This window comes from Diplotaxodon limnothrissa, linkage group LG3 (assembly GCF_057381915.1).
Source record: "Diplotaxodon limnothrissa isolate DT_005_m linkage group LG3, D_limnothrissa_male_GT1.1, whole genome shotgun sequence".
Lineage (NCBI taxonomy): Eukaryota > Metazoa > Chordata > Actinopteri > Cichliformes > Cichlidae > Diplotaxodon > Diplotaxodon limnothrissa.
In genome coordinates this window covers 49,599,493-49,625,988 of record NC_140598.1, presented here as the reverse complement: position 1 = coordinate 49,625,988, position 26,496 = coordinate 49,599,493, and the positions used below count along the sequence as shown (strand labels likewise).

The 26,496-nt window shown below is 40.4% G+C and overlaps 2 protein-coding genes and 1 pseudogene across 2 annotated transcripts; 1 reads left to right on the top strand and 2 right to left on the bottom strand.

Moving 5' to 3' along the window:
- Positions 1-1,884: 1,884 nt before the first annotated feature.
- On the bottom strand, positions 1,885-5,297 carry LOC146636405 (prostaglandin reductase 1-like; annotated as a pseudogene).
- Positions 5,298-10,305: 5,008 nt separating this feature from the next.
- Positions 10,306-12,948, bottom strand: LOC146636404 (thioredoxin-like). The gene is made up of 5 exons (XM_085350807.1): positions 12,891-12,948; positions 11,995-12,099; positions 11,455-11,520; positions 11,046-11,111; positions 10,306-10,525 (listed from the first exon to the last, which is right to left on the bottom strand). The coding sequence occupies exons 1-5, from the start codon at positions 12,912-12,914 to the stop codon at positions 10,463-10,465; spliced, it is 324 nt and encodes a 107-aa protein (XP_085206933.1). The 5' UTR covers positions 12,915-12,948; the 3' UTR covers positions 10,306-10,462.
- A 5,738-nt stretch (positions 12,949-18,686) lies between these two features.
- LOC146636403 (prostaglandin reductase 1-like) lies at positions 18,687-26,496 on the top strand. Its single transcript, XM_085350806.1, has 8 exons — positions 18,687-18,801; positions 18,901-18,946; positions 19,035-19,094; positions 23,162-23,329; positions 23,683-23,956; positions 24,087-24,192; positions 26,166-26,284; positions 26,386-26,496. Exons 1-8 carry the CDS (start codon positions 18,696-18,698, stop codon positions 26,494-26,496), a joined length of 990 nt encoding a protein of 329 aa, XP_085206932.1. The 5' UTR covers positions 18,687-18,695.

Below are 26,496 nucleotides of genomic sequence, written 5' to 3'. Positions count from 1 at the left end.
AATGTACTTAGTTACATTCTACCACTAAAAAGCAAAATTTTCAGCTTACTTAGTTTTTCTTATTCAAGCAAACTCAAATAAACTGAGTTGAGTCAGTTAATTAAATAAATATTTATTACACATGTAATTAATTAATTACACATTAATTAACTGACAAAGTCAAATGGACTAATCATGCATGCAACTGTGTCACTATATATCAGCATTAACAGGACCTCAGTTTGGTATTTCAGAAAGTTGCTGATCTCAGACCTGCACAGCTTCTATTTTCAACACTGAATACACTCAGCTGCATGAGGACATGATGTTTTTTTTGTTTGTTTGGGGTTTTTTTGGGGGGGGGGGGGTTGATACAATTAAATAATACCTGATGGAGGTCAAAGGTTGAAGGTCACTTGTATATTGAACTAAAAACTTCTGATCTGGAATTCTTTCATAGTGTTTTTTGTTAATAGTGTGTTATTTATCAGTAATCCAGAGTCATCCATACCAGAGTAACCAGAGAGGATACTATCTATTTAAATATATAACTTCCTACAGGACTGAATATATCTTTATGTAAAAGTCCGGAGCCTCTGAGGATTATCTAAGTACTTCTACCATGACACAAACCAAAGGCCTCCATCACAGTGTTCATGAAATGCTGAGATTAACCATCTTCTGGGGCAGGTCTACAGTGGAGTGCTGAAGATTTCCCTGTGAGGGAGCTGGTGGTGATGAACAGGAGTTTCTCCTTGATCCCTGCAACGAGCTTTAGTCTTCCTGATGTTTCTGAAATGAAGCCTCTCTCATGGGTCAACAGAACTTCTGGCACAGGACAGCTGTGATGAAATAAAAGGACCTCTGGACCCAGGAAACCAGCCTGGTCCTGATGGTCTTCCTCACTAGTTTCCCCCCAGGGTGGATGTAGCTGTCTATACATTTTTTTGAGGAATTCTACACATGTTATTGCTTTTGCGAAGAAGGTCATACGGTTATAAAATATCAGAAAATATATCCTCTGTGCATTTTTTTTCTTTTACATGTTCTATTTGTTATATACTTTGGAGTTAATTATTTATTTAGTATTTGGGCAGACATGTCCTCTGTTTGATTGTTATTGAGAAGGAGATCTTGCTAGATTTGTGGTTCTTTGTCTGTTTTAAAATACAATTGTTTAATTATTCTCTCGGCACGCATATACGAACCCCTCCAAAGCACCTCCAAAATTCAGTTTGACACACAAGCTTGTGGCCTCTAAGAGGACTTCTTTTAATTCTGCTGATGCTTCTAAGCTATTAAAAATGAATTATTAGTTTTTGTAGATGTATTCAATGTAGTACGTTGAACCAAGAGGGGAAAAATGTGGTTTAATGTCAAAAGAGTTGGTCTGAGCTGCTTCCTGGTGGATTTCTCCATGAGAAAATATGAAATATGTCACTTTATCTGCAATCGATACATAGATCGATAGATAGATAGTCTGAAGCCACAAGGATCAGGGTAAAAGAAAAAACTTTATTGTCCTCAGACTTCCAGACAATACAAAGCACTTGGTCAGTTATGTTGTAGTAAATCCACACTGTTCACCACAACAGAGCAAAAGCCTTGATCACCACTTTCCTCCTTGTAAAGACATATTTGAAAACTACACATTAAAATGTTTCAGACCAGAAACAGTTCAGACATAGTTTTACTGATCTGTTATGAAGTAATGCTGTTTAGATTAGAAATCACATTTCTTTGAATGACTAAACTATGAGATTAAATCCCAGCGTTGCTTTAATCTTTGATATGACTGTGATTACAAAACTAATCAAGAAGTTGAAATATTAATGTGAAATTATTGTGTTCTATGATTATTGATTAATCCTTCATTAATTGATAGATTGTGTAATAATGGCAGTTATTAGTAATGCTGGCTCTCTTGCATTGAACTCTTCAGACTGCGACGACGGCCTTGCCGGTGTTTTCTCCCTGCAGCATCCCCATAAAAGCAGCCGGCATGTTTTCAAAGCCTTTTGTGACGTGCTCCCGACACTGCAGTTTGCCCTGTGGACGCACAATACACAGATCACAAATACAATACATCACAACAGAAACACAGGTAACTGATGTTTATATCTTTTTCTCTTTGATAAAGGACTAAATAGCTGACCTCTTTCACCCACGCCAACAGTCTCTTGAGGGTCTCATGGTTCTTGTGCTGCCACCTGCTGTATATGAAGCCCTCCATCTTCAGCTGTTTCAGGATCACAGTGAAATAGGAGTACGGCCCTAAAATACAGATCATTCAAGAGAAAAATGAAACAATGAAACTACAGTTCATATCTAAAATAACTGTCTGTGTGCCTCCACAGCTCTTATGGGTCTTCAGCAGGACAACATCTCCCTCTAGTAGAAAATGGGAAGAAACCAGGGCCATCCCATAATATCACTGTCTCCGCCTTTGCTGAGTGCTACTTAGATACAGTTAAAGCTATAATGAAGCCCTACAGTTTAGTAGGCCTAATTAAAGAGTTTAACACCAAAATCTATAAAAACCTGCTGTAGTCGGTGGATCAAAGGGACATGAACAAGTCACATTATCTCTGAGGATCTTTAGCTCAAAACCCCCCGAAAGTTGATTCTGTTCATCTTGACAAAGTGTTTTCAGTGGGAGAAATGTTTCATCGCTCATCCAAGTGACTTCTTCAGTCTCAGCTGACCGCAGGTTTCTCCAACCTCGCACAATGACTGAAACCAGCCCACTGAATGAACAATGGGCTGTGAGGTCAGTTCCTTGGTCATTAATATGCAAATTGTCATGACCATTGAGCAACAACCACTGATCATAGCTCATTGATCAAAGCCCACTGATCAATGGCCATGAGTACCATTCACAGAGAGTTGGGGAATGTCTGCAATCACAGATGGTGACAGATGTATCCTTAGGCCCCCTCCTTGATTCAGAGATGGTCTTTCCCTTTTCACGTAAACGGCCTCCTTGACTCCGCGCTCAAACCAGCGTTCCTCCCTGTCCAGGATGTTACATCCTCATCATTGAAAGAGTGTCCACTGGCCTGTAGGTGCAAATAGACTGCAGCGTCCTGGCCTGATGAGGTGGCTCTTCTCTGTTGTGCCATCCGTTGTTTGGGTTCCCCGATGTATAAATCCTGGCAATCCTCCTGGCACTTGACAGCGTACACTATGTTACTCTGTTTGTGTCGGGGGACCTGATCCTGGGGGTGGACCAATTTTTGGCGCATCGTGTTTTGGGGTTTAAAAGCCACAGATACGCGATTTATAGAAAAATGCATCTCAACGGCTCCGATACTCCTGACACATAAGGCAGGGTTCCCTATGCCCGGGCTGGTCTGTGAGTCGTTTGGTACTGGGCCGCAAGAGTTGAGGCTTGGGTGTGAAATTTATGTTTTTCAAATCTTCTTTTTGGTACTGGTTTTATTTTTTTGTATTTATCTGCGACACCTTAAAGGCCGCTCTGTGAAAATATTATCTTTAAAGTAGGTTGCTTAACCTTAAACTGGTTGTGTAGCCAGATTTACACTTTTATAAAGATGAATTTCCAGGAAATATCTAGTATAGATGTATAAGTCAGTCTCAGTATTATTTTTATTATTTCCTATGAAATAGTCTGTATTGAGCTCATGTCTTTGACAAGGAAAAGTAAATTAGGGCAGTAACACACCTGTCTGGGGTTCACTGTCATTGTAGGTGGAGATACTTCCACACACAGCTATTCTTCCACAGTTCTTCATCTGCTGCAGGACAATGAATGAAGAAGGGCCTCCCACCTAAAAATCAAAGATCGAGAGAAGAGCTCAGCAGTGATTAAATATTACATGCAAGCTTGAAACTGCACCACCACTGCTCACGTTCTCAAAGAAGCAGTCGTATCCTTCAGGTGAAGCCTTCCTCAGAGCCTCCTCCAGGGAACCCACAGTTTTGTAGTTGAAGGCCTCATCAAATCCCAGCTCTTTGAGCCCACCACCTTACAGCCCTTGATCTTGGCGATCTGTCCCACCACGGAGCCCACCGCTCCAGCTGCAGCGTTCACCAGCAGGGTCTCACCCTCCTTTAGACCCAACACGTCTTCTATCCCATAAACAGCCGTCAGCCTGCAGAGAGACAGAAACAGTGAATCCTGCTGTTTTTCCTCAATTTTGAGCTTCATATAAAATCTAATTACGTTCATCAAAGGGTCATTAGTAAGTGCATAGATGGTGACTTCAGCTCACCAGCAAGCCAAAACATTTGACTTACCCACTTACTTTCTTAAAAGAAGACTTTTTTCTGCCCATGATTCACTCTATTGTCTATTAGCATCAGTTTACACCTTAGAAATGCCATTCATCGTCATGATAATCATCAACCATGTCAGTTTCTTCCAAATTAATCATCCTAACCAGCATTTGTTAAGAAGGTTTATTGGACTCTTTTATGCAATGCTGATCACATATGAGAGTAAAACTCAGTGACTTCTTGAAACCTCCTTAAGCTGCTGTAAACAAAGTCTTACATCACTGACATGAATCCAATATGTCCTGTCTCAATGTGCATTTAAGATTCAGCTGATAAAACTTCACATCGATCTACCTGCTGGAAGAGTCAGAACATCCTGCCATGATTTATCGTCCAATAGAAAGTGACTTTGATCCATACAAGTTACTTAAATCTGTCTTACCCGGGCATCCCGATGGCACCCAGAGCCAGAGACAGGGACACATCTTTAGGCCACTCAGGCAGGATGGGAGTGAGGCCGGTCCCATCACTGAGCGTGTGGGTTCTCCACCCGCTGTTACTCACAACGTGGCTTCCCACAGGAAACGCTGGATTTTTACTCTGGATCACTCTAAAGGAAAACATTATTAGTAGTAGTCGTTGTCGTATTATACGAACAGGTAAACACTTACTTGGCCACTTGTTCTCCAATCATCACACCTCCTTCCTTCATGTGGATTTTGCTGAGCAGCCTGTCAACAGTGTTTTACAACAGATTCATATCAGCAGTGTTACTATGTAAAATATATTTTAAAATCCTCTATATTCTCTGCTCACCTCATGTACGGGTCAACACTGAGAAACACTGCTTCCAGAAGCACCTCTGCAAACAAAACTAAACTCATTTAAAGTGCTCGATGCTAAAAGCTTGACATAAAAAAAAGAGCATGAACTCCTTAAGCAAATAGAAATAATAAAGCTATCTTGCCTCCATCTTTGGGCTCAGGGAGCTACTCCACCTTCATCCTTCACCCAAAGTCGCTTTTCTTTGGGAAGCCGTCAAAGTGCTGAGTCATTACCCATGACTTAGCTTTCACCATGATTCTTCTTTTTTACCGCAGCTGTAAAGAAATATTGTTATTAAACTCATAGTAACAGACATTAAAATGCTGAGTATCCAGGTTAGAAATTCAAAAATCCTTTTCCTGCACACACACACATTTACACACAAGTGCTTTGAGAGTAAAAATATTACTGTATAAGTACTTCTCCATTCACCATTCAGTCTTTACAACTGCATCAGTGAACTGACACCTTGTGTCTCAATGTGATCACCTTTGTGATATTTGTGGAAAAGATTCATGTCTATAAGTCTGTTTTAAATGCTTTACATTTTATTACTTTTATAAAGAACTTAAACTGTGTAACAAACAGCAACAGCAATATGTGTAATTGTGCTCATAGTTCAGTCTGATTGTTTTGGAAACACTGAAAACGTTTCCGTACAAAGAGCCTGAAGATATGGAAAGACTCCAAGGCTTGTGGCCTCTAAGAGGACTGCTTTGAATCCTAATTTCAGAGACTCAGTAAACTTTTTTTAATTTAAGGTATTCAAATGCAGCATGTTGAATGATGGATTTATGCTTAACATGTGGTCTGACCTCCATCCAGCTGAATTATATTATTAACAAATAATTAAAAGTGAAACAACAAAACTTGAAAAATGTCACTTTATGTGCAATGAATGAGTAAAGTGGGAATAAGTCCATTCACCATTTACATAAAACAAGTTCAGATGTTACGACCACATCAGTGAACTGACACTTTACAGCGAATAAAAGCGAACGCCGTGGTGGAGCATCAACTATTTCATGGTCAGAGTGAGATAACATCGACCCCCTGCTGATGTTTGCTGCTCAGCCTCAGAGTTACCTCCGCCAGTAAAATCACGCTTAATGCAGTTCAGAAACAAACAGCTCTCTCTCCTCTGTGTGACTTACCGCTCGCCTTTCTTCACAGAGAAATGCTGGAAGCTGTGGAGCGAGAGTGGGTAGAAGTGAGCAGAGGCAGCTCTGCAGACGCTTAAGAGGAGAAAGGAGTGGGAGACGTGCTTTTAATGTTCAATCTTATTGGCCGAACGTTTAGCACACCATCTGAGGTGTGACAGAGGGCACGCTACCAATAAGGTTAAAGACCAAAATCCAGCTTTCTTTGTTGCTTTACAGATGTTTTTCCCCAAAATTTAAAAACAATATCACTTTAAACCTCTGAGTTCCTCACAGTCTCAGTGTGAGGAACTCAGAGGTTTAAAGTGTAAACCATCATTTCTACATATAGATGCAAACTAATAAGTTCAGGTGAGACATTTGTAGATTGATCATAATACTTGTATCTTTTCTATCTTTATATACATTTTTTTCCTCTGCAGGAAAACAACATAAAATAAGCATTCGTCAACCGAGTGTTGTGATTTCAGGTTGCGTGTTCACTTCAATACTTCACTAGTACTGCAGGCTAAACTCACATACATGTTTCTGCGTCTTGGTCATCAAATATTCCTCTCCCTTTTTGTCACAGAGAGACTCCACTCACACCTGCCAGGGAGACCGAACAGCCAGTGTGTGTTGTTAAGTTTGTGCACAGACAAGGAGACAGACGTGTTTGAGATAATGTTGGATATTTAACCATAATGCTCTTTCAGCAATTTCTTTTTCACTGAGTCTACTGACACAACGATATCTGGCCAAAAACAACTGCCTGTTGTCATAAATATGGATTAAAATAACACTTAAAGGTCAAAATCTGAGGAGCGATTAAAAAGAGAACTTGTAAATAATGTGCAAAGTGAAATCACAGTATTTTTTTGCTTTAATTGCTGATTTATAGGTAATATGACTTTACTGTGCATGTACTATCCCAGGACATGGTACATGTACTCAAAAATGCCACTAGGTGGCGTATAGCACTCAGGAGGAATGTAAACCCCTCTTCAGTTCAGCTGTAAACAAACTCAGGTTCCTTTTACTTTAATAGTCATTTGCAAGGTTTAGGACCACACCCCTTTCTCACACCCACCAGGTCGGGGTGTGTCGGAAATATTTTTAATAACACGGTTACTTCATTGTCCTGCGGGGCTCCTCCCTAAGTGCAAACTGAGCAAGCAACAGGTGCCTAACCTGCACGTTTGCATGTCACGTCTGTGCCATTGTGCAGCTGCTTGGCCCATAGTCGCTCAAAGGAGGCGTGTGCATCAAACACATCTTATGTCACATCCCTGTGGTTTTTCTGCTTTGTCAGTGGTCAGTGGCCGCATCAGTAAGGTGCTTGAACTCAACGTGAACACCAGGCATCCTCTGATGTTTCAGTGTGACGACAGCTACACCCTGGTGGGAGCTCCACTTTCCCCACCTGCCAACATGAGGAAAATAAACTCTTGTGCAGCAGCTTGTCTACATTCTCAAAAATCCCTTTTACAACAGGAAGACAAACACACCCTCAAAACTCTTTGCATCATTATTGAGTTCCTTAATCAGTTTCACAACACTTGCCGTGACAAGAAGTCACCCACTCAGCTGCTCTTAACCTGCAGTCTGAGTTTGGTGAAATGTGCTGGTTTTTGAGTTGTATCAGGAGTGACCTGCATCTTAGAGCCGAGAAGCATTACCACATACGGTACAGATAAGGATATGTTTTAATGCTATATCTCTGAAACATATCAGTGATGCAAACCAGAGCTGCAAGTAACTTGTACTGTAAGTCACTGAATAGTTAAATGATGTCAAAAGGATTGATTGTTCTCCATCTTCTGATTCTGGTTTCAAGTAGCAATAATCTATATTAACTTGCTGTTCAAAATCCAAGTTACACAAGGACAAGAAAAATGAAACACACAGGCCTTTTAAACCCCAAAATTTGGGGTATAAAAACCAGCACAGAGCAGTGGAAGAAAGATCTCGCTATACTTACTTACTAAGATTTTGGGTGAATTGATACCTGTGTGTTTCAGGTAGTCAACGTAAAAGGAAGTTCCACTAACTCTTATTTTTCTCTGTATCATGAACTGTGTGAATACTTTCTGTAGACTGGATCCAGGAACAACCTCACCATTAAACAAGAAAAACAACTTCCAATGATTCAGCAGTTTCACATACCTGAGTAACAGCCTGAGGTGCACTTATCTCATTGTTTTGTTAACTAGGCAAAAATACTCCAAACGATATTATTTTAAGACATTTTGTTAAAATATTTGTTATATGTTAAAACATCTGGTATTTAAAAAATCAGCTATGCAAGACTTTAGTAGTTTTATTCAGGGTTTAAGAACCTGATTCTTTACTCTTTATTCTGACTCCCACCAGTTTTATGCGAGTCATTCTAAAAATAGTTTACTGCTATACATAAAATAAAGAAAAGGGTTAAAAGGGTTAAAAATCAATAGAAAGGTCACATTTGAAAGAAAAACATGAAGACAATTATATCAGCCTGAAATCAGGTTCCTGTTGATCACATTTATTTTATAATAAGATGAGATGTTGCATTTATCAGACTAACACAGAGGACTTCAGAGCTGCTCTTTAAATTATTACCAAATGGACAAATACGTGTTTATCTGTCTGTCTGGTGCATGTTGGACTCATTCTTATCTGTACACAAGTACAGATACTTATGCAGAAGTCAAAACATGGATTGGGCTCCACACTGAGTCCCTGTGTGCAGTCTGAAACTCAAATGACCGTTCAGATGTTTTACATATGAGATATTAAAATCTTAGGCTGGATCCAGGCAAAGTTTCCCTGAACAGAGGTTGTGTTTGTGCTCTTTCCTGCCTCCCTGCACACACTGTTGCTGTCCTGATGTGTTTGTGCTGACTTTGTTTGTGTGTGTGAGGTTAAATGGCCCAAAGCTGCTGCAGACCTTGTTCTCAAGACTCATGTTTTCCTATTTCACTGCATTTCTGTTGAGTATCTTCATCACTGTATAGCTGCACGTCTGATTGTGTAAGACACACTTAGAGTAGAGACTATCTGTGTGTTACACAAAGCATTTCTCAAATCTTAATTTGATATTTATTGTGTGTGTGCAGGTGTGTCTGTGTGTGTCCTCTTCTTCACTTGTGTTCAAACAAAGGCTCACTGACACAAAACAAAAGCCGGTTTTAACCACTGGTTTCATTGGCATTGTACCAGTACCTAATCAAAAACCGGTTCATGCATTTGAAAAAAGACATAAATGCTGGTGTTCGAAAGCGCAGTAACAACAACCTGTTGGTGTAAAGTGGGAATAAGTGAGTTCGGTGGCTGTAGGAGGGTCTAACACAAGAACTTCTCACTTGCAGTTCTCAGATGTCGCCCAACTTCCTATGCAAATTGCCCAAACCTTTGCTGCAAAATGCTACGTGGCATCCGGTTGTTTGCTGGTTTTCACACTGCTCCATGGTGCGCTGGTGAAAAAGACTGAAAGATAAATTTAATGAGTAAGAGTAAGGCTGATCAGCTGGATTGTCATGAAGTTCTGTGCAGATGTTTTCCACAGTAACTGCTCTGGAAATGTTTTCATTGGTGGTGGCCGTTATTCAGCCAATCCCAGCTGCTGTGCTCCCTCGACAGGTCACCAATCTATGACAGGGCTGTGGAAATCATGTATGCAGTATAATCATCAGTCTCAGCTCCAGTCCATTTAGGGTTGATTCGCATGCTAACATGCATGTATACAAATGCACATGCAAAATGAGGTGCTATGTTTAAAGAAATTATTGTAAAAATTCAGTCAAAGCATTTGACATGAGATGAAAAGAGATTGTGACGCTTGAAGTTTGTGTACAATCGTTTTGGTTGCAGTTTTTAAACAGAACTTAAATGTGTTTTTCAGCTCTGAGGACTTTTTGTGAAATGAAGCTGTACTTGTACAACGCGTCAAAGCTGCTGCTGTGATGGCCCATTGCACATGTGTAAACTACTCTCCCATTTTTATTGATGCATAAAATACCATCAAGTCTCTTGATTTGATGTAATCCATTTATTGTATGTACTTTGTTGAACACAAAACATACAAAGCAGTTTGGGATCAAAGTCAAACTTTCAGAAAAACAAAGTTAAAAGTTATCAGCATCATATTTTGTTAAGACAGGAAAGCTATGTCAATATTAAAGGATATGTAGATATATTATTGCCTGTGAAAGATAGACTTCATGCTCATGAATCATGTACAGATCGTAATGTGAGGCATTTTTGTTTTTTGCAACATGGCCGTGTGTTGACTGGACTTCTTATCTCAGCTCTTCTACTTTTTTAAGTAGTGTAGCTTCATCAGCTCCGGAGAACTCGTGGAGCTGAAAGACAAGGATAGAGGGTTAAAAATGTCATAAAAAGCCCCAAAACAAAACATAATTTTCCATTTATCTTAGATAAAATGTAAAATAGGAGACAATAAGCTTCACACAACCTAAACCCTTATTTATGAGAGATATTTAACTCAATTTGTTTAATCCTGAGACCACTGAGTGAAGGTCTGGCTTCGATCACAGGCGCCTCCTCAAGCTGGTGTTTAATGTCGCGAGCTCGCCTCTATTTGTCAGAAAGGTTCATTGCTTTGTTGTCGTTAGAAAATATTAAGTGACTCATGTATGACGTGCCTTTAGAGCATTACTGTGCAAGATTAGGAAGGAATCCTTCAAGCAACATAAGATTTGAGGCCTTTCTCCGGCAGGTGAATGCCAAACACTATATTAAAGATCACTTCTATGTGTCACTTGAAAACAATTTTGAGCACGAGGCTCAATGTGTCCAAAAATCTATTACACGCCAAACATCTGCACCAAGCTGACAGGTACACGTAGCATTTTGACTTACCTTTTGGCCATTCTTGTAAAACTGGAACGTGGGCATGGATCTGATTCCACAGGATGAGGACACATCCTGAAAGAGAAGCAAATACATCAGATGAGCTCACTGGGTCATCAAGATCTCTCTTGACTACAGATGGTTATGACCAACTGTAGCTGTAGATGTGGCGAGAGGCCAATTAAGAAGAAGCCATTAAGCATAGCGTGACTAAGACGGGCTTCTTCAGCTACCCAAGATCATACTCTCCAACACTTCAGTGTTGCCTCTTTCCCACAGCACAGAAATGAATCTTTATGCAATTTATTTGATTCTTCCTGCACTCTCATTTGTCGTGTGATGTTCCATAAAATGCTGCAAAAACCACAAACAACTGCTTCTGCAGGCTCATCAGGAAGTAAGTCAAACTCAGACTTACATGGGCAGCATCCACGTCCACCTTCAGGAAAATCACGTTGGCATTTTCAGGCGCCGCAGCCATTTTCTGCAGGAGAGAAGATCAGTGAGTCAACATGCAAACTTGTGCAGTTCATCTGCTGCCACGTCACACTTATGAAGGATCAAAAGGGGAAACATCTAAAATAAAAGTCTGAATTTGTTCTCTTGTGCCATAAAAGTTGTGGGTTGTTTTTCATCTTAATAGTAATTTCTTAATGTGTCAAATCTAACTTATAGTTGAAAAAAAATTCACAACGTAACTTATTGAAGAAATGCCATCTTTAGCATTGCTGAGGTTATTGGAGCAAAGGGGTCAAAATGATGCTAAGAGTGGGGACAGTCGACTCTGGGACTAGAGCATCAGTACCATAGTGACTCCTCTGGCTCATGAGCCATCCCAATATACAGGTTATTGTAATGTGTGAGGGACAGAAATAAAGAGATTCTCATCAATTGTGGAAGCACAGATCGACATGCAGATGCAAGAGTTCGGAGTCGTTTTAGTTTTGACAGCATGTACCTCATACACTGGGGCAATCCTTTGGCAGGGGCCACACCAAGTGGCTGTGAAGTCCACCACCACCAGCTTGTTTCCAGCTTCCTTCAGGATGTTATTGAACTCTACCTGGAGAGAAATCAAAAACCAACAACATAGTTTGAAATAGATTTGAATCTTATAATTAACCTGACAACAAAAAATGGAGGTCAGTGTTTCACATTAAAATACAGATTGTTACAGCGTTGTTGTCCACTTTTCACTGATCGCTGCCTGCGGCTGTATTTACGCACAGAGGATTTCAGCCCAACGCTTCCTCCAGAAAGATTTCGCTTTCAGTTTGCCTAACTTGAGCTTTAGTATGACACGTCTACACTGCTCGTTAAGATTTACACCAAACCTAACGGGATATACCAGAGGTTCCCCATGCTCAAAAAAGCCTTTAGAGACTGCATGTAAGTGTTTGCTTAAAATTTACGCAGATCAGTACGAGCTCATTTTACCCCCAAAAGTAGTTTTCTGCGTCTTCATGGTGCATTTTTTTTCTCTTCGTCACAGAAATTGATGTTGATGCTGATCTTCTTGAGGTTTCTCCACTGTTCCTCAAGTCTAAATGTTTCCACGCTCAGTTTCCCCTTTCACAAAATGAAAATTTCAGATGTGGTGGTCGTTTGAGGCTATGAACTCATTTGAAATGACGTTTATTTCCACACAAATGCAATACAATCAACCCATAACTACAATTAGCTTTGGAAAGCTTGTTTAAGGTGCGTTTCTCTAAAAATCTACGTACATACCCAAAACTGTTTTTACGCTTGTGGCACAGCTGCTCCGCTATAAAACCATAGTGCGAAAAACATCCATTAATGTGTTACAAACGGACAGAGGCACAAAAAGAAGAGCAAACAAGACACACTTACCAGATTCTTCACTTGACGAACCATGATTACTGTTGACGAATGTTTCCAAGACACAACAACAAACCTCCAAGTTTGGAAATGACCTGCGGTCAGCACACGCCCCAGGCTTTTAAACACTCTGCGTAAAGTTAGCCATCAGCAGTCGAAGCGGAAGTCTCTGCATTTGGTTTACACAATAAAAAAATTTAATGAGCTGAACCGTAAATACATTGATTTTTTTTTATACCGCCTTTCTACTCAGCCGAGAACTCCAAGCGCTTTCTGCAGGTCATTCAGCCAGTTTCACACACACACACACTCATACACTCTTATGAGACCAGGACTCATAGAAACGAGGTGTAGGAACACAGACTCTCCTGGAGTCATCCACTGACAGAGACCGTCAGCAGCCTGTGTAACCATGGAGCTGACCCTCACCACAGCTTTCTGATAAAAGGCTGAAACTCGTAGAAAATGTTAACAGTGTTTGCGCTCTTATATCTGGAGCACTTCAACCCCCTCGACCAGGCAGGTCCTTAAAAGCAGCAGATATAATTATTTTATTCACATCAGATTCATGTCTAAAATAACTGTGCACCTCCGCAGCGCGTAGAGATCTCCAGCAGTGCAACATCTCCCTCTAGTGGAAAATATGTTAATACACAAGAAGCTGTTGTTCACGGTACTGGTGAGACACTCACACATTTAAATCATTGAATTTCGGGGTTCCAATCACTTTCATGGCCACAGGGGTATAAAATCGAGCATATAAGCTTGCAGACTGCTTCTACAAACATTTGTGAAGGAATGAGTCGCTCTCAGGAGCTCAGTGATAGGATGTCACCTGTGCAACAAGTTCAGCAGTGAAATTTCCTCTGTTGCTGTAGAAATAGCCTACAGGTTGTGTAGAAGTTCATGGAAAAACAGCTCCATCGAGCTGATGACTTTAGGGGCTCAATCACTAGTTTCAGGTTCCACTCAAGGGTTCAACATCCCCACCTGGGATTTGACAGACGGGGACTTGCATAATCATTTGCAACTGCCAGCAGCATTAGCTTTATTTTATTTGTGATCAGTTGCTGATTCTGAGGTTTCATCCCTTTTGTGGGTTTAAACAGCCACATTCTACAGATGGTAAACCAACCATCATGGCTGCTTGCTCACCAATGGCAAGTATAAATCTAGCGTAAAGACAAAGTTTGGCAAGTGTTACTAAAGAAGGTCATCAGGTGAAATTCATAACTCCAAGAAGCATGTCCTGTTACTGAACAGCCATACTGAAAAAAATCTGAGCGCTTATCTGAATTAACTTTACGTTCAATCATCAACAACTGTGAGACCAGAATATGAAGATGCATGATGGGATGGCAGCCTCTTCCTTTGTTTTTGTTAGTCCACTGGGTTTTTTGGCTGATTACATAAAGCAGAGGAGAACTGCTCAAAATCAGAGCGTTCACCCACAAGTTTTCCAGCATTTTCCAGCTAGTTTTTCTGAACTCTGATTTATGCTTCTCTGGTGAATCTATGTAGAGCCTTAACATGTACCCTATGCGAGTGGCCACTGCTGTCCACATCCATCTCTCTCACCTAACAGCACTGCCATCCTTGCTCACAGCTTGGTTACATCCTTCTTCACAAGTCCATACAGGAACTTCAGTTGGTCCAGAGCTCTGCTGCTCCCATCATCACCAGAACTTCTTCAATTTGTTAATCACACCTGTCTTTTAGCAGCTTCGTTGTTTTCCAGTTAATTCAAGCTCCATAGTACCTTTCTGTACTGCTGTATGTCATTCATACTCCCAGGTCTTCTTCTTCTCACAGTCTCACCGACCCTTCCCCATTTTGGCTGCCATGAGGTCTAACGCCTTCAGCTGCTCTACTCTTCGCTTCTGGATTCTCCCCCACAAGTGAAATATTGTTGATTTCTTTTTGACTCGATAGGTCTTTTTTTTTTTTTTTTTTAATTCTTATTGTTTTTTTAGGCTCCCTGAAAAGTACAGGAAAACCCCATCCAGGCTATGGCTACCAGATCCAAACTGCATAGAAACTTTGTTTTTCCTGATATTTGCTGAACTGTTTGAGATGTTGAGCCAAGGAAAGTCTTACTCTGTTTATTCTTGCTCACTGCGGCTTTATTGACATCTGTAGAATGAGGATGAGAAGGAAACTGGTAGTGAAAAATGTGCACACTCAAAGACTCTCTGTGTTATCAGCGTGAAGGCACTTCAGGTTTCAGCACATGAAAGGTGATCTCACTTCACTCGAGTATTTGGCAGGGCCTGATTTGGCTAATGATCAGCTCGAGGCTTTATAACAGTAATAGCAAAGTCATCATAATTTAAATCAGCATGACAGAGTTCTTCTTTCATACCTCTACGCCGTTTTGTTTTTTACTGTAAAATGAAGCAAATGCTTTCTAATTAACAGCAGATGAAAACCATGCCATGTTTCAGTACACAACAGACTCACATGACAACAAATAAAAGGCGTTTGTGTGTGTTGGTGTGTTGTTGACTTGACTTCCAATCATCAAATCTATTTCCTTCATGTAGATTTGACTGAACGGCCTGTTGAGACCAGCAGTATGTTATAGATGATTGTTAATATGTTTCAATGTAGTTTTATCAGGAGTGTTAATTATTATGAAAATAATTCAGTATAAGTTTTCTCTTCTCAACTCATGTATGGGTCGACACTGAATACTGCTTCCAGCAGCACGTCTGCAAAAATAAAAACATTTGAAGTGCTTTGGGTTTCGTTTTCGACAAAAACTGAAGAGAGTGCATTCCTATTAAAGCCTTAATTAAAGAGAAAATACAAACTCATCTTACCTCCATCTTTGGGCTCAGGGAGCTCCTCCACCTTCAGCCCAAAGTTGCTTTTCTTTGAGAAGTTGTCAAAGTGCTGAGTCATGACCCACGACTTTCCTTGAGTCATGATGATTTGTTTTTATGACAGCTGTAAATAAATGTTGCCTTTCACTGTTATCAACCTCATAGTAACAGATATGAAAGTGGTGAGTCATCCAATGCTGTGCAAAAAAACTGAAGCTAAATATTTATTAAATGTTTATTTGTGGTGTTCATGAACACATGATCCTGATGTCACCTGTTAAATTATAGCTATATACTTTTACTCTGATTCTACAGGTTCCCTTTAGGTTGCAGGTTCAATATAAGAACAGTAATTCAAAAGTAAAGCTGATATAACTAAAATGTTCACAAATCAAGAGATCCATATCAAAATTGCCACAGATGTGTGTTTGATAAAGCTTAATTAAGATTTACATGTAAATTCACTCTAATTATTTTCTAAAGCATTGGTGTCTTGTTTTACTTGGTATAGTTTTACATTTTATTTGTAATTTTTTATGTTCTTTATAAATTTTTAATCACTATTTTGTCATTATTATGTAATAATGTCACAGTCGGTGTCACTCACGGGGATCATTTTGTGTGGTAGAAATGTCATATGGCACATTCAGCGCCCCCTTTGAGCCTGATAAGGCAAAGAAAGCCTGGCTGTGCTGCACTTCCTTAGTAATACACTTATCTGGGCTATGTGTGCATTCATGTGTTATATCAAACAGTACATTTGATTAGCAGCACATGGCTGCTGCTTACTCTTATTATTCCTACGGAAGCAGAAAGGATGTACTTAGTCTTTTATTATAGTTGTTGTTAATTAAATAATGAAATGGCTTGATATGTGTTGTTGCTTATTCAAGTCTGTATGTAAGTAATGACCTTATAACAATCTAATGATTTTTTATTATGTGCTAATGCATGAAACCTGAACAAGGGTGTATTTTCTTTATATGATGACAGTATAAAAAATGGATTTACTACTCCTGGAAGTCATGCAAAGCTTCATTAGGACACCATCATCTCTTTGCAGGCATTACGAGATGCAAAATAAGGCCACGCTAACATGGGTTTCACATATTCAACATGGGTAACAAAACAAATTTACATTTAGAAAACTTTTATCTACAGATATTAAAACTTTACATGAAATATCTTGAGGTTTGATTACAAGCTTGCCTTTTTCTAACTGAAGTATTTAATCTCAAAAATCAAAGATAGACATTTTTCAAAGTTCAACGTGTTATTATCCAAAGTAAATCAACAAATGTTTCGCCTTTCTTACCCGGCTGGGTAACAAACTGTACAGCATATTAAAGCACATGTCTTTATCTTTGTTGGCCAGGTGCTGTTAGATAGTGTACAATATTTTCAGCCAATCATATCCAGCAATAAAAGCTTGTGTCCCGCCCTTTCTCCTCATAACTGTTCACATTCCTGCCTCTCCTCACTTCCACCCACTCCACAGCTTCCAGCATTTCTCTGTGAAGAAAGGCGAGCGGTAAGTCACACAGAGGAGAGAGAGCTGTTTGTTTCTGAACTGCATCAAGTGTGATTTTACTGGAGGAGGTAACTCTGAGGCTGAGCAGCAAACATCAGCAGGGGGTCGGTGTTATCCCTTTAAAGCCTTTGCATAAAGTGTTATCTTGCTACTGACCATAAAATATGAGATACTCCACTACAGTGGTAGTTGTGTATGAACAGTTAGATTGTATTTGTCACGGGCGAGGTCGCCTCGAAAGAGAAAGGACTCAAATGCTTGGCGCAGAACAGCACATAGAAAGTTTCAGTGACAACGTTTATTTTCTCAGCAAGTGCACACAGTCAGAAAACTGAAACGTGAGTTTAACAAGTACTAGAAGCAACACCTAAACCTAAGGGGTTTATGCAGCCTGAGCTAAGTAAACAATCTGGTCGCTCGTCAGTGAAACTGCTGTTCCGAGGATTGGGCTGAAGGGAGAGTCAAACTGGTTGGCTGGGTCCGGGGAAAGGGTCAGAGTCACTGAAATTAGAGTACAGACATTCAGGTATGGTTCGGGCAAGCTGTTTGTTCTGAATTTTCCTTTGCACTGCTTACTTGCTGTGGGTGGTCAGTAGTGGCGTGGAGGGGTGAGTGGTCTGGGTGAGTGGTCCGAAATCTGAAATCCCTGGCGTCGAGGCAGGGAGGCAGGCAGGTGCATGGGGCGAGAAACCCGTGAGACTGTCAGGAGGTCCAGATGGGTGTTCTACAGAGGAGATTCGTGTCTGGCAACTTGGTGCATGGCTATGAAAGAGAGATACAGAATGAGACAAGATAGTTTGCAAGTCGTGTACAAAATCACAGCGGTGGCCTGCACTAACTAGGGTTAGCCGACAATCCAGCCTTATGAGTCCTTGGCTTAGTTACCCACAGGTGCGAGCAATAAGCAGAACACAGTGGCTCCTCCCAGGGGTGGAGATGCCGGCTCGGAGGGAGAAACACTGGCACCCACCCAGACCATGACAGTATTGTGTTTCAATGTGTTTAGAGGTTCACTGATATTCTCATAAAGTCTGAAAAACAGAATCACTGAACTTGATTCTATGTGAATACTTGTATGTAAGCCAGTACTTTTATAGTAATAGTTTTACTCTGATCACTCAAATGACTTGTGTGTAAATATGTAAATGTGTGTGTGTTTGAGCACGATGAGGATTTCTGCATTTCGTTGGAATTGTTCTTTTAATCACAGCTTGGAAACTGAGCCTAAGGGCAGCCTACGCTGTCATTGTTACACTTTATAGTTAACCGATGATGTCATGAAAAATTAAAATGATTTGTGTTGTTTGATGCTCACCACAGCTAAACGTCACAGAGTGAACGTCACACTTCAGGTTTTATTCAGCTCTATTTTGCACAGCGCTGGATGACTCAGCACTTTCATGTCTGTTGATAACAGTGACGGGCAATATTTCTTTACAGCGGCCATAAAAAAGAAGAATCATGGTGAAAGCTAAGTCATGGGTAATGACTCAGCACTTTGACGGCTTCCCAAAGAAAAGTGACTTTGGGCTGAAGGTGGAGGAGCTCCCTGAGCCCAAAGATGGAGGTACGTCTTTCTTCTTTCTCTCTACAGGAGAGCACCTTCTTCAGTTTTTGTCAAACATTAAGCATCGAGCACTTTAAATGAGTTTAGTTTTGTTTGCAGAGGTGCTGTTGGAAGCTGTGTTTCTCAGTGTCGACCCGTACATGAGGTGATCAGAGAGCAGCGTCACTCATTACTGAACTACTTTAATGCTCCTGATATAAATGCATATTGTAACACACCGCTGGTCTCAACAGGTCGTTCAGCAAAACCCACATGAAGGAGGGAGATGTGATGATCGGAGGTCAGGTGGCCAAGTAAGAAACACAAACACACCTGCACACAGAAAACTTGCATGATGTGCTGACACAGAACGCAGTCCGTATATCTTTGATTCCCACTGCTATGCTCGGGGAGCAGATTAAATTGAAAGGTGGGGATTAATATAAAAAAGCACAAAGATCACACTCAGCAAACAAGATCAAGAGGGTTTAACCACAGTGATGTAAAAGGAAGAATGATAAATGGACTGGTCTTTATATAGCGCTTTTCTACTCTATCTGAGCACTCTATGCGCTTTACACAACTTATACATTCAGACCCATTCACACAAGAACTCTTTTTCTAAGTGCTTCCTATCTAACTTTCACACTCTGATGAAACATGAGTTTAGTATCTCGCTCAAGGATATTTGACATGCAGACTGGAGCAGACTGGGATCAAACCACCAACCTTCCAGTTAGTAGGTGACCTGCTCTACCACCCAAGCTACAGCCACCCTTTAATCACAAGGAGAAGGCTGTGGAAGCTGAATCTAAATAAATCAAAGCACCAGCGAATATTCTGGGTGAATAGCAGTAAGTTGTTCACTGTCAGTAAGATTGTTATTCAGGCCAGGATTCATTTTACAAACTGAGACATCAAAAAGACACACCTTTAAGTAAACTCTGTTTTTACTTCTACATACATTATTCATCACACTGACGCTCATGTATCTTCAAGACTTCGTTACCAAAAAAAACTTGAAACAAAGACAGCACAGTTGAACAGTTTAATTTCAGCCAGCTGTGTTAGTAAAATGAGTTATCCCAGTGACAGCACAGACTATTTTGTTTTAATATTGTGTTGTTGTTTTCCTGTTTACTAGAAGGTTTTAAATTTTCTGTACTTTTAGGTGACAGGAGACATGTGGCCTGGTCAAAACACAGAGAGCTGCACTCTAAAAGATCTTTAAACATAGTAAACATACCTTGTGTGCCACAGACTGCTCCCAAACACGAGGGGACAAGTAATACCTCTAAAACACTTAAGTTGGCTTTATTAAACATTAGATCTCTAGCTGGGAAAACATTTTTAATTAATGATTTAATCACTGAGCACAGCCTTGATTTTATGTTTTTAACTGAAACTTGGTTGGACCAAAGTAACAGTGGAGCTGTTCTCATCGAGACGACCCCTCCTAACTACAGTTTTATCAGTGAGGTCAGGGCGAGCAGGAGAGGAGGAGGGGTTGCTGTCTTATTTAATGAATCATTTCAATGTAAGCAGCTATCTCCTGGAAGTTTTCAGTCTTTTGAATATGTGGCTTTACAGCTGAAGGCCCCATCCAAAGTTGTGTTTCTTAATGTTTACAGGCCTCCCAAACACTGCACAGACTTTTTTAATGACCTCAGTGAACTGCTGTCTGTGATCTGTGTTGATTTTGACTGTGTAATTATTGCTGGGGATTTTAACATTCATGTGGACAACCCTCAGGACAAAGGGACTAAAGACCTGAGTAACACTCTGGGCAACTTTGGGCTGACTCAGCATGTAACAGAGGCCACACATAATAGAGGACACACTCTTGACCTACTGATCTCCAAAGGCCTGAGCATTTCAAAGGTTACTGTGTCTGATGTGGGCCTGTCTGATCATTACTGTGTTTTCTTTGAAAGTAAAATCTCAGCCCACACAAATATATCAACAACAGTGATCACAAAACGGTGTATAACTGAACACAGTAGTGCAATTTTTAACCAGGTCTTCCCATTAACACCTGACCTGCCCAGAGGGTCAGTCAATGAGCTCGTCAATAGCTTCAATGCTAACATGTTAAATGTAATGGACACTATTGCTCCCATTAAGGTGAAGGTTATCTCTGGAAGGAAAAAGTCTCCATGGAGAAACTCCACACTGGTGAAAAATGAAAAAAGAGAGTGTAGGAAAGCTGAGCGCAGATGGAGAAAAACAAACCTCCAGGTTCATTATGACATTTATAAAGAGAAACTTCACAATTATAATTTACAACTGAGGAATGCAAGGAGGTCCTACTTCTCTGACATCATCACTAAAAACAGCCATAATGCTCGGGTCTTATTTTCTACAGTTGACAGGCTAACAAACCCCCCTGTGTCAGTGGCAGCTGAACTTCATTCGACCATGGCCTGCAATGACTTTGCCAAATTCTTCACTGAAAAAATCCAAAAAATTAGACAAGCAATTGGTACATCAACAGCAGATCCAGGATATGTACTGTGTCCACCAAAAAACTGTTTAAACACCATGAAACAGTTTCAACCTATTAACAGCAAAGACCTGGAGGACATCTTAGGTCAACTGAACTCCTCCTCCTGCTGTTTAGATGTCCTGCCAACAAGTTTTTTCAAAAAGGTCTCAAAGACTTTAGAGTCAGACCTGTTACAGATCGTCAACTTTTCTTTATTATCAGGTGTGTTTCCAGAATCACTGAAAACTGCTGTAATCAAACCTATACTGAAAAAGGACAATCTTGACAAGACACAAATGAACAACTACAGGCCGATCTCAAATCTCCCATTTTTAAGTAAGATCATTGAAAAAGCAGTTTCTCAACAGCTCAGTTACTTCTTAAAACAGAATAATTGCTACGATGCCTTCCAGTCAGGTTTTAGACAGAACCACAGAACTGAAACCGCTCTGACCAAAGTGTTTAATGACATATGTCTGAATACAGACAGTGGAAAAATGTCAGTCCTAGTTTTACTGGATCTCAGTGCAGCATTTGATACAGTTGACCACAACATATTACTCAAACGACTGGAGAACTGGACAGGTCTTTCAGGAACTGTACTAAACTGGTTCAAAACATACGTAGAAAACAGGAAATACTTTGTATCAATAGGTAACTTCACATCTGAGCAGACAAGTATCACATGTGGAGTTCCCCAAGGTTCCATCTTGGGACCCCTTCTGTTTAACATCTACATGCTCCCACTGGCACAGATTATAAACAACAACAAAATAAACTATCACAGCTATGCAGATGACACACAAATATATATCACAATGTCACCAGGAGACCGAGGCCCTGTACAGGCTCTTGGTAAATGCATTGAGGAAATCAATGACTGGTTGTGCCACAATTTTCTCCAGCTAAACAAAAACAAAACTGAGGTAATAGTCTTTGGCGCCAAAGAAAAACGATTACAGGTCACCAGAGAACTTCAATCTATACATCTAAAAACCACAAACCAGGCGAGAAATTTGGGTGTAGTGATGGATGCAGACCTAAACTTAGAAAAACACATTAAGACAATAACAAAGTCAGCTTACTATCACCTCAAGAATATATCAAGGATAAAAGATCTGATGTCTCAACAGGACCTGGAAAAACTAGTCCATGCATTCATCTTTAGTAGGCTTGATTACTGTAACAGCATCTTTACAGGTCTACCTAAAAAATCAGTCAGACAACTACAGCTCATTCAGAACTCTGCTGCTCGAGTCCTCACTAAGACCAAAAAAGTGGACCACATCAGTCCAGCTCTGAGGTCCTTACACTGGCTGCCTGTCCGTCAGAGGATAGACTTTAAAGTTCTGATGCTGGTCTATAAAGCTCTGAATGGTTTAGGACCAAAATACATCAATGACCTCCTGACCCAGTATGAACCATCCAGATCCCTCAGGTCATCTGGATCCGGTCTTTTATCAGTTCCCAGAGTCAGAACCAGACACGGAGAAGCTGCATTCAGCTTTTATGCTCCTTATATCTGGAACAAACTCCCAGAAAGCCTCAGATCAGCTGAAACACTCAGTTTATTTAAATCCAGGTTGAAGACTCACCTGTTCTCAGCTGCATTTGAATAAAGCACCAAATCCACACTTTAAGCTTAAATTTCAAAACTTACATTTAACTACTGATTTTATCTACTGTTCTGATTTTATCTGTTTTGATTTTATATACTGTTGTTTGTTTGTTTGTTTGTTTGTTAATTAGTTAGTTAGTTTATTTGCTTGTTTTATTCAATTTTAAATCATGCTTTTTATTTGTTCTTGTTTCTAATGTCTCTGTAAAGCACTTTGAATCACCTTGTTGTTGAATTGTGCTATACAAATAAACTTGCCTTGCCTTGCCTTGCCTTAGAGTGATCCAGAGTAAAAATCCAGCGTTTCCTGTGGGAAGCCACGTTGTGAGTAACAGTGGGTGGAGAACCCACACGCTCAGTGATGGGACCGGCCTCACTCCCATCCTGCCTGAGTGGCCTAAAGATGTGTCCCTGTCTCTGGCTCTGGGTGCCATCGGGATGCCCGGGTAAGACAGATTTAAGTAACCTGCATAGATCATAGTCACTTTCTATTGGACGATAAATCGTGGCAGGATGTTCTGACTCTTCCAGCAGGTAGATCGATGTGAAGTTTTATCAGCTGAATCTTAAATGTAAACTAAACCATCTGAGACATTCATCTTAGTGTAAGACTTTATTTATAGGTGTTTGTAAGGTGTTTAAGAGGTCAGCTAAACGTGCTAATAGACAACAAGTGGCTAACTCCAGATGTTTTGCTGATGAGCTGAAGCAGAGTTTGTAAGCAGTGATCTTTGTGTATATAATTAATCTGGCAATCAAAGAGGCAACAGCTGGATTCACTGTTTCTGTCTCTCTGCAGGCTGACGGCTGTTTATGGGATAGAAGACGTGTTGGGTCTAAAGGAGGGTGAGACCCTGCTGGTGAACGCTGCAGCTGGAGCGGTGGGCTCCGTGGTGGGACAGATCGCCAAGATCAAGGGCTGTAAGGTGGTGGGCTCGGCAGGCTCTGATGCCAAAGTGGCTTACCTCAAAGAGCTGGGATTTGATGAGGTCTTCAACTACAAAACTGTGGGTTCCCTGGAGGAGGCTCTGAGGAAGGCTTCACCTGAAGGATACGACTGCTTCTTTGAAAACGTGAGCAGTGGTGGTGCAGTTTCAAGCTTGCATTTAATATTTAATCATTGCTCTACTCTTCTCTTGTATTCACACTGCATTCCTCACAGCACATTACAATGCATTAAGTGACACTGCTGCTTTGTTTTAGGTGGGAGGCCCTTCATCAGATGTCGTCCTGCAGCAGATGAAGAACTTCGGAAGAATAGCTGTGTGTGGAAGTATCTCCACCTACAATGACAGCCAACCCCAGACAGGTTTGTTACTGCTATAACTCCTGAAAGTTTTGTGCCTGCTATGGAACAACCAGGGTTGGTGCACAGACAGAAAAATAATAATACTTTGCATTATTGCAAATACCAATCAGATTTAATTAATAAACTTACAGACGGATTCACAGGAGATAACTGATTCAAGGTTAAGAAACTTACTTTAAACCCCATGAGGCACCAGTCTGGTATAAACACAGTCTTCTAAGGATTTACAGACGAATCCTAAGATTACAGCTTACAGCTCTTTTCCACAAATGCACCATTCTTGATGGCCCTGGCTTCCGTAGCGATTTTTCCACTAAAACAGCTATTTTTAAAATCTGCAATGAAATTTTGATGCATAGTGTTGGAGGTTATTATTATTCCGTTTTTTGATGCTGCACCTGACACCTCTGTCTTTCATACTGTACCATACCATCGTCATCATGCTTGACAGGCTGATATATTGGGTGGATGTATCTGGATCTGCTTCAGAGTGGTTCTTGTCACGTCTTTCTAAAAGATGTATTTTTGTGGCTTCTTTGAAGTTCATGTCCTCTTCCACCTCTCGGGTCTATGTGTGACATACGACCTTTATTGTTTATATCATCTCTGCTCCCTCTTTAACACGTTTTCAACACTTTTAGGGTGTTATGCTATGCAGATGACAGTCAGCTGTATATCTTCTCTAAGCTCCAAGATATTTCTGAGTTACAGATATAGAAAAAGTTCTTGGATGGTAGACAATTTCCTCCAATGTAATGAAAAGAAAACAGAAGTCCTTGTTTGTGTCCTTGATAGATTTATGCCTGAGGTAATGGAAGCTCTTGGTCCCCTTCAGGAACCTTGTTACAATTTGTTACTCAGCCTTTACTTTGGATGCTCATGTTAAATTTAACTCTTGAATGAATAAATAATGGATGAGGGCGTGCTGTCTGTGCATCGTTTAGGGTTCAAACTAAAAAAGCCGAAGCTTTTGCAACAGTTTCTCCCAGACTGTGGTTTAAATGGCATTTTTATGATATAGCATATTGTTATAATTTTCTTAAAGGTGTTTTATATGAAGTTTTACTCACACTTTGTGAGTCAGGTCTCTCCATCAGCTGCTCAGGTGGGGTCAGTGTACTTGGAACGACAGATGTCCAACAGCAATGTCCACACATCACTGATGTCCTTGGAAGTTTTCTCTCTGCCCCCCTCTCAGACATTTTTAAAGTCACTCATGGTAATGTCCAAGAATCAGATTGCATTTTTGGCTGTCCTTCCTCTGTGTCCATGCTAGTTCTGACCCACGATGCAACGGTTCTGCCTTCAGCTAAATTCTGGTCATGTGACCATTACACTGTACCTCAAACAAACTTTACAGAAAGGTGTATAGCTCATTTACACAGCCTTTAAAAAATTATAATTATATTTATTATATATAATTATAAAATATTATATAACAATATTTTATAATCACATATTTTAGACAATTTAAAAAAAAATCTCATTAAAATAATTTTAATCAATTTCAGCAAATAAATTAAATACACACAAATCTATGACAGAAACATATAAAATAAACCCCTTTTTAAACTGTCTCTGGCACACTTACAGTTCCCAGTCAACATTTAGCTTGATTCTTACTGGACAACTGGGATGTTCAAAGCTTTCATTACCAAACTGTATGAATTCGTTTGAATTACAGGTGTAAAGGTATGTAGATGGCATTAGACTGAAGTGGAACAGTGACCTTTCTGGAGCGGGCCTGGAACCCAAAGGCCCACAAATATCACTGTGAAGAACACAAAATGCATATAATACACCACCAACAACTTCTTCTGTATTCATGTATTTTTTCCACTAGAGGGAGAAGCTGCACTGCTAAAGATCCACAAGTGCTGTGGAGGCACACAGATGGTTATTGTAGACATGAACTGCAGTTTCTGTGAGTGAAAGATGGGTTAAATTTTTCTCTTGAACGACCTGTGTTTTAGGTCCGTATCCCTACTTCACCATGATCTTTAAGGAGCTGAAGATGGAGGGATTCTTGCAAAGTAGGTGGGAGCACAAGCACCCTGAGACCCTCAAGAGACTGTTAGCGTGGGTGAAAGAGGTTAGTGTGAGCCTTTCCTTTAAGTAAAGATGTAAACATCAGTTACCTGTGTTTCTGTTGTGATGTATTGTATTTGTGATCTGTGTATTGTGCATCCACAGGGCAAACTGCAGTGTCGGGAACACGTCACAAAAGGCTTTGATAACATGCCGGCTGCTTTTATGGGGATGCTGCAGGGAGAAAACATGGGCAAGGCCGTCGTCGCAGTCTGA

What these genes read in the sequence shown, in the direction of transcription:
- LOC146636404 (XM_085350807.1), bottom strand. Translation starts at nt 12,914, where the DNA reads ATGGTTCGTCAAGTGAAGAATCTG. An exon ending in TTCGTCAAGTGAAGAATCTG is followed by an intron (nt 12,100 to 12,890) that starts GTAAGTGTGTCT and finishes ATTTCTCTCCAG; the next exon opens with GTAGAGTTCAATAACATCCT. An exon ending in TTTACAAGAATGGCCAAAAG is followed by an intron (nt 10,526 to 11,045) that starts GTAAGTCAAAAT and finishes CTTGTCTTTCAG; the next exon opens with CTCCACGAGTTCTCCGGAGC.
- LOC146636403 (XM_085350806.1), top strand. Translation starts at nt 18,696, where the DNA reads ATGGTGAAAGCTAAGTCATGGGTAATGACTCAGCACTTTGACGGCTTC. An exon ending in ACGACTGCTTCTTTGAAAAC is followed by an intron (nt 23,957 to 24,086) that starts GTGAGCAGTGGT and finishes GCTTTGTTTTAG; the next exon opens with GTGGGAGGCCCTTCATCAGA. An exon ending in TGTTAGCGTGGGTGAAAGAG is followed by an intron (nt 26,285 to 26,385) that starts GTTAGTGTGAGC and finishes GTGCATCCACAG; the next exon opens with GGCAAACTGCAGTGTCGGGA.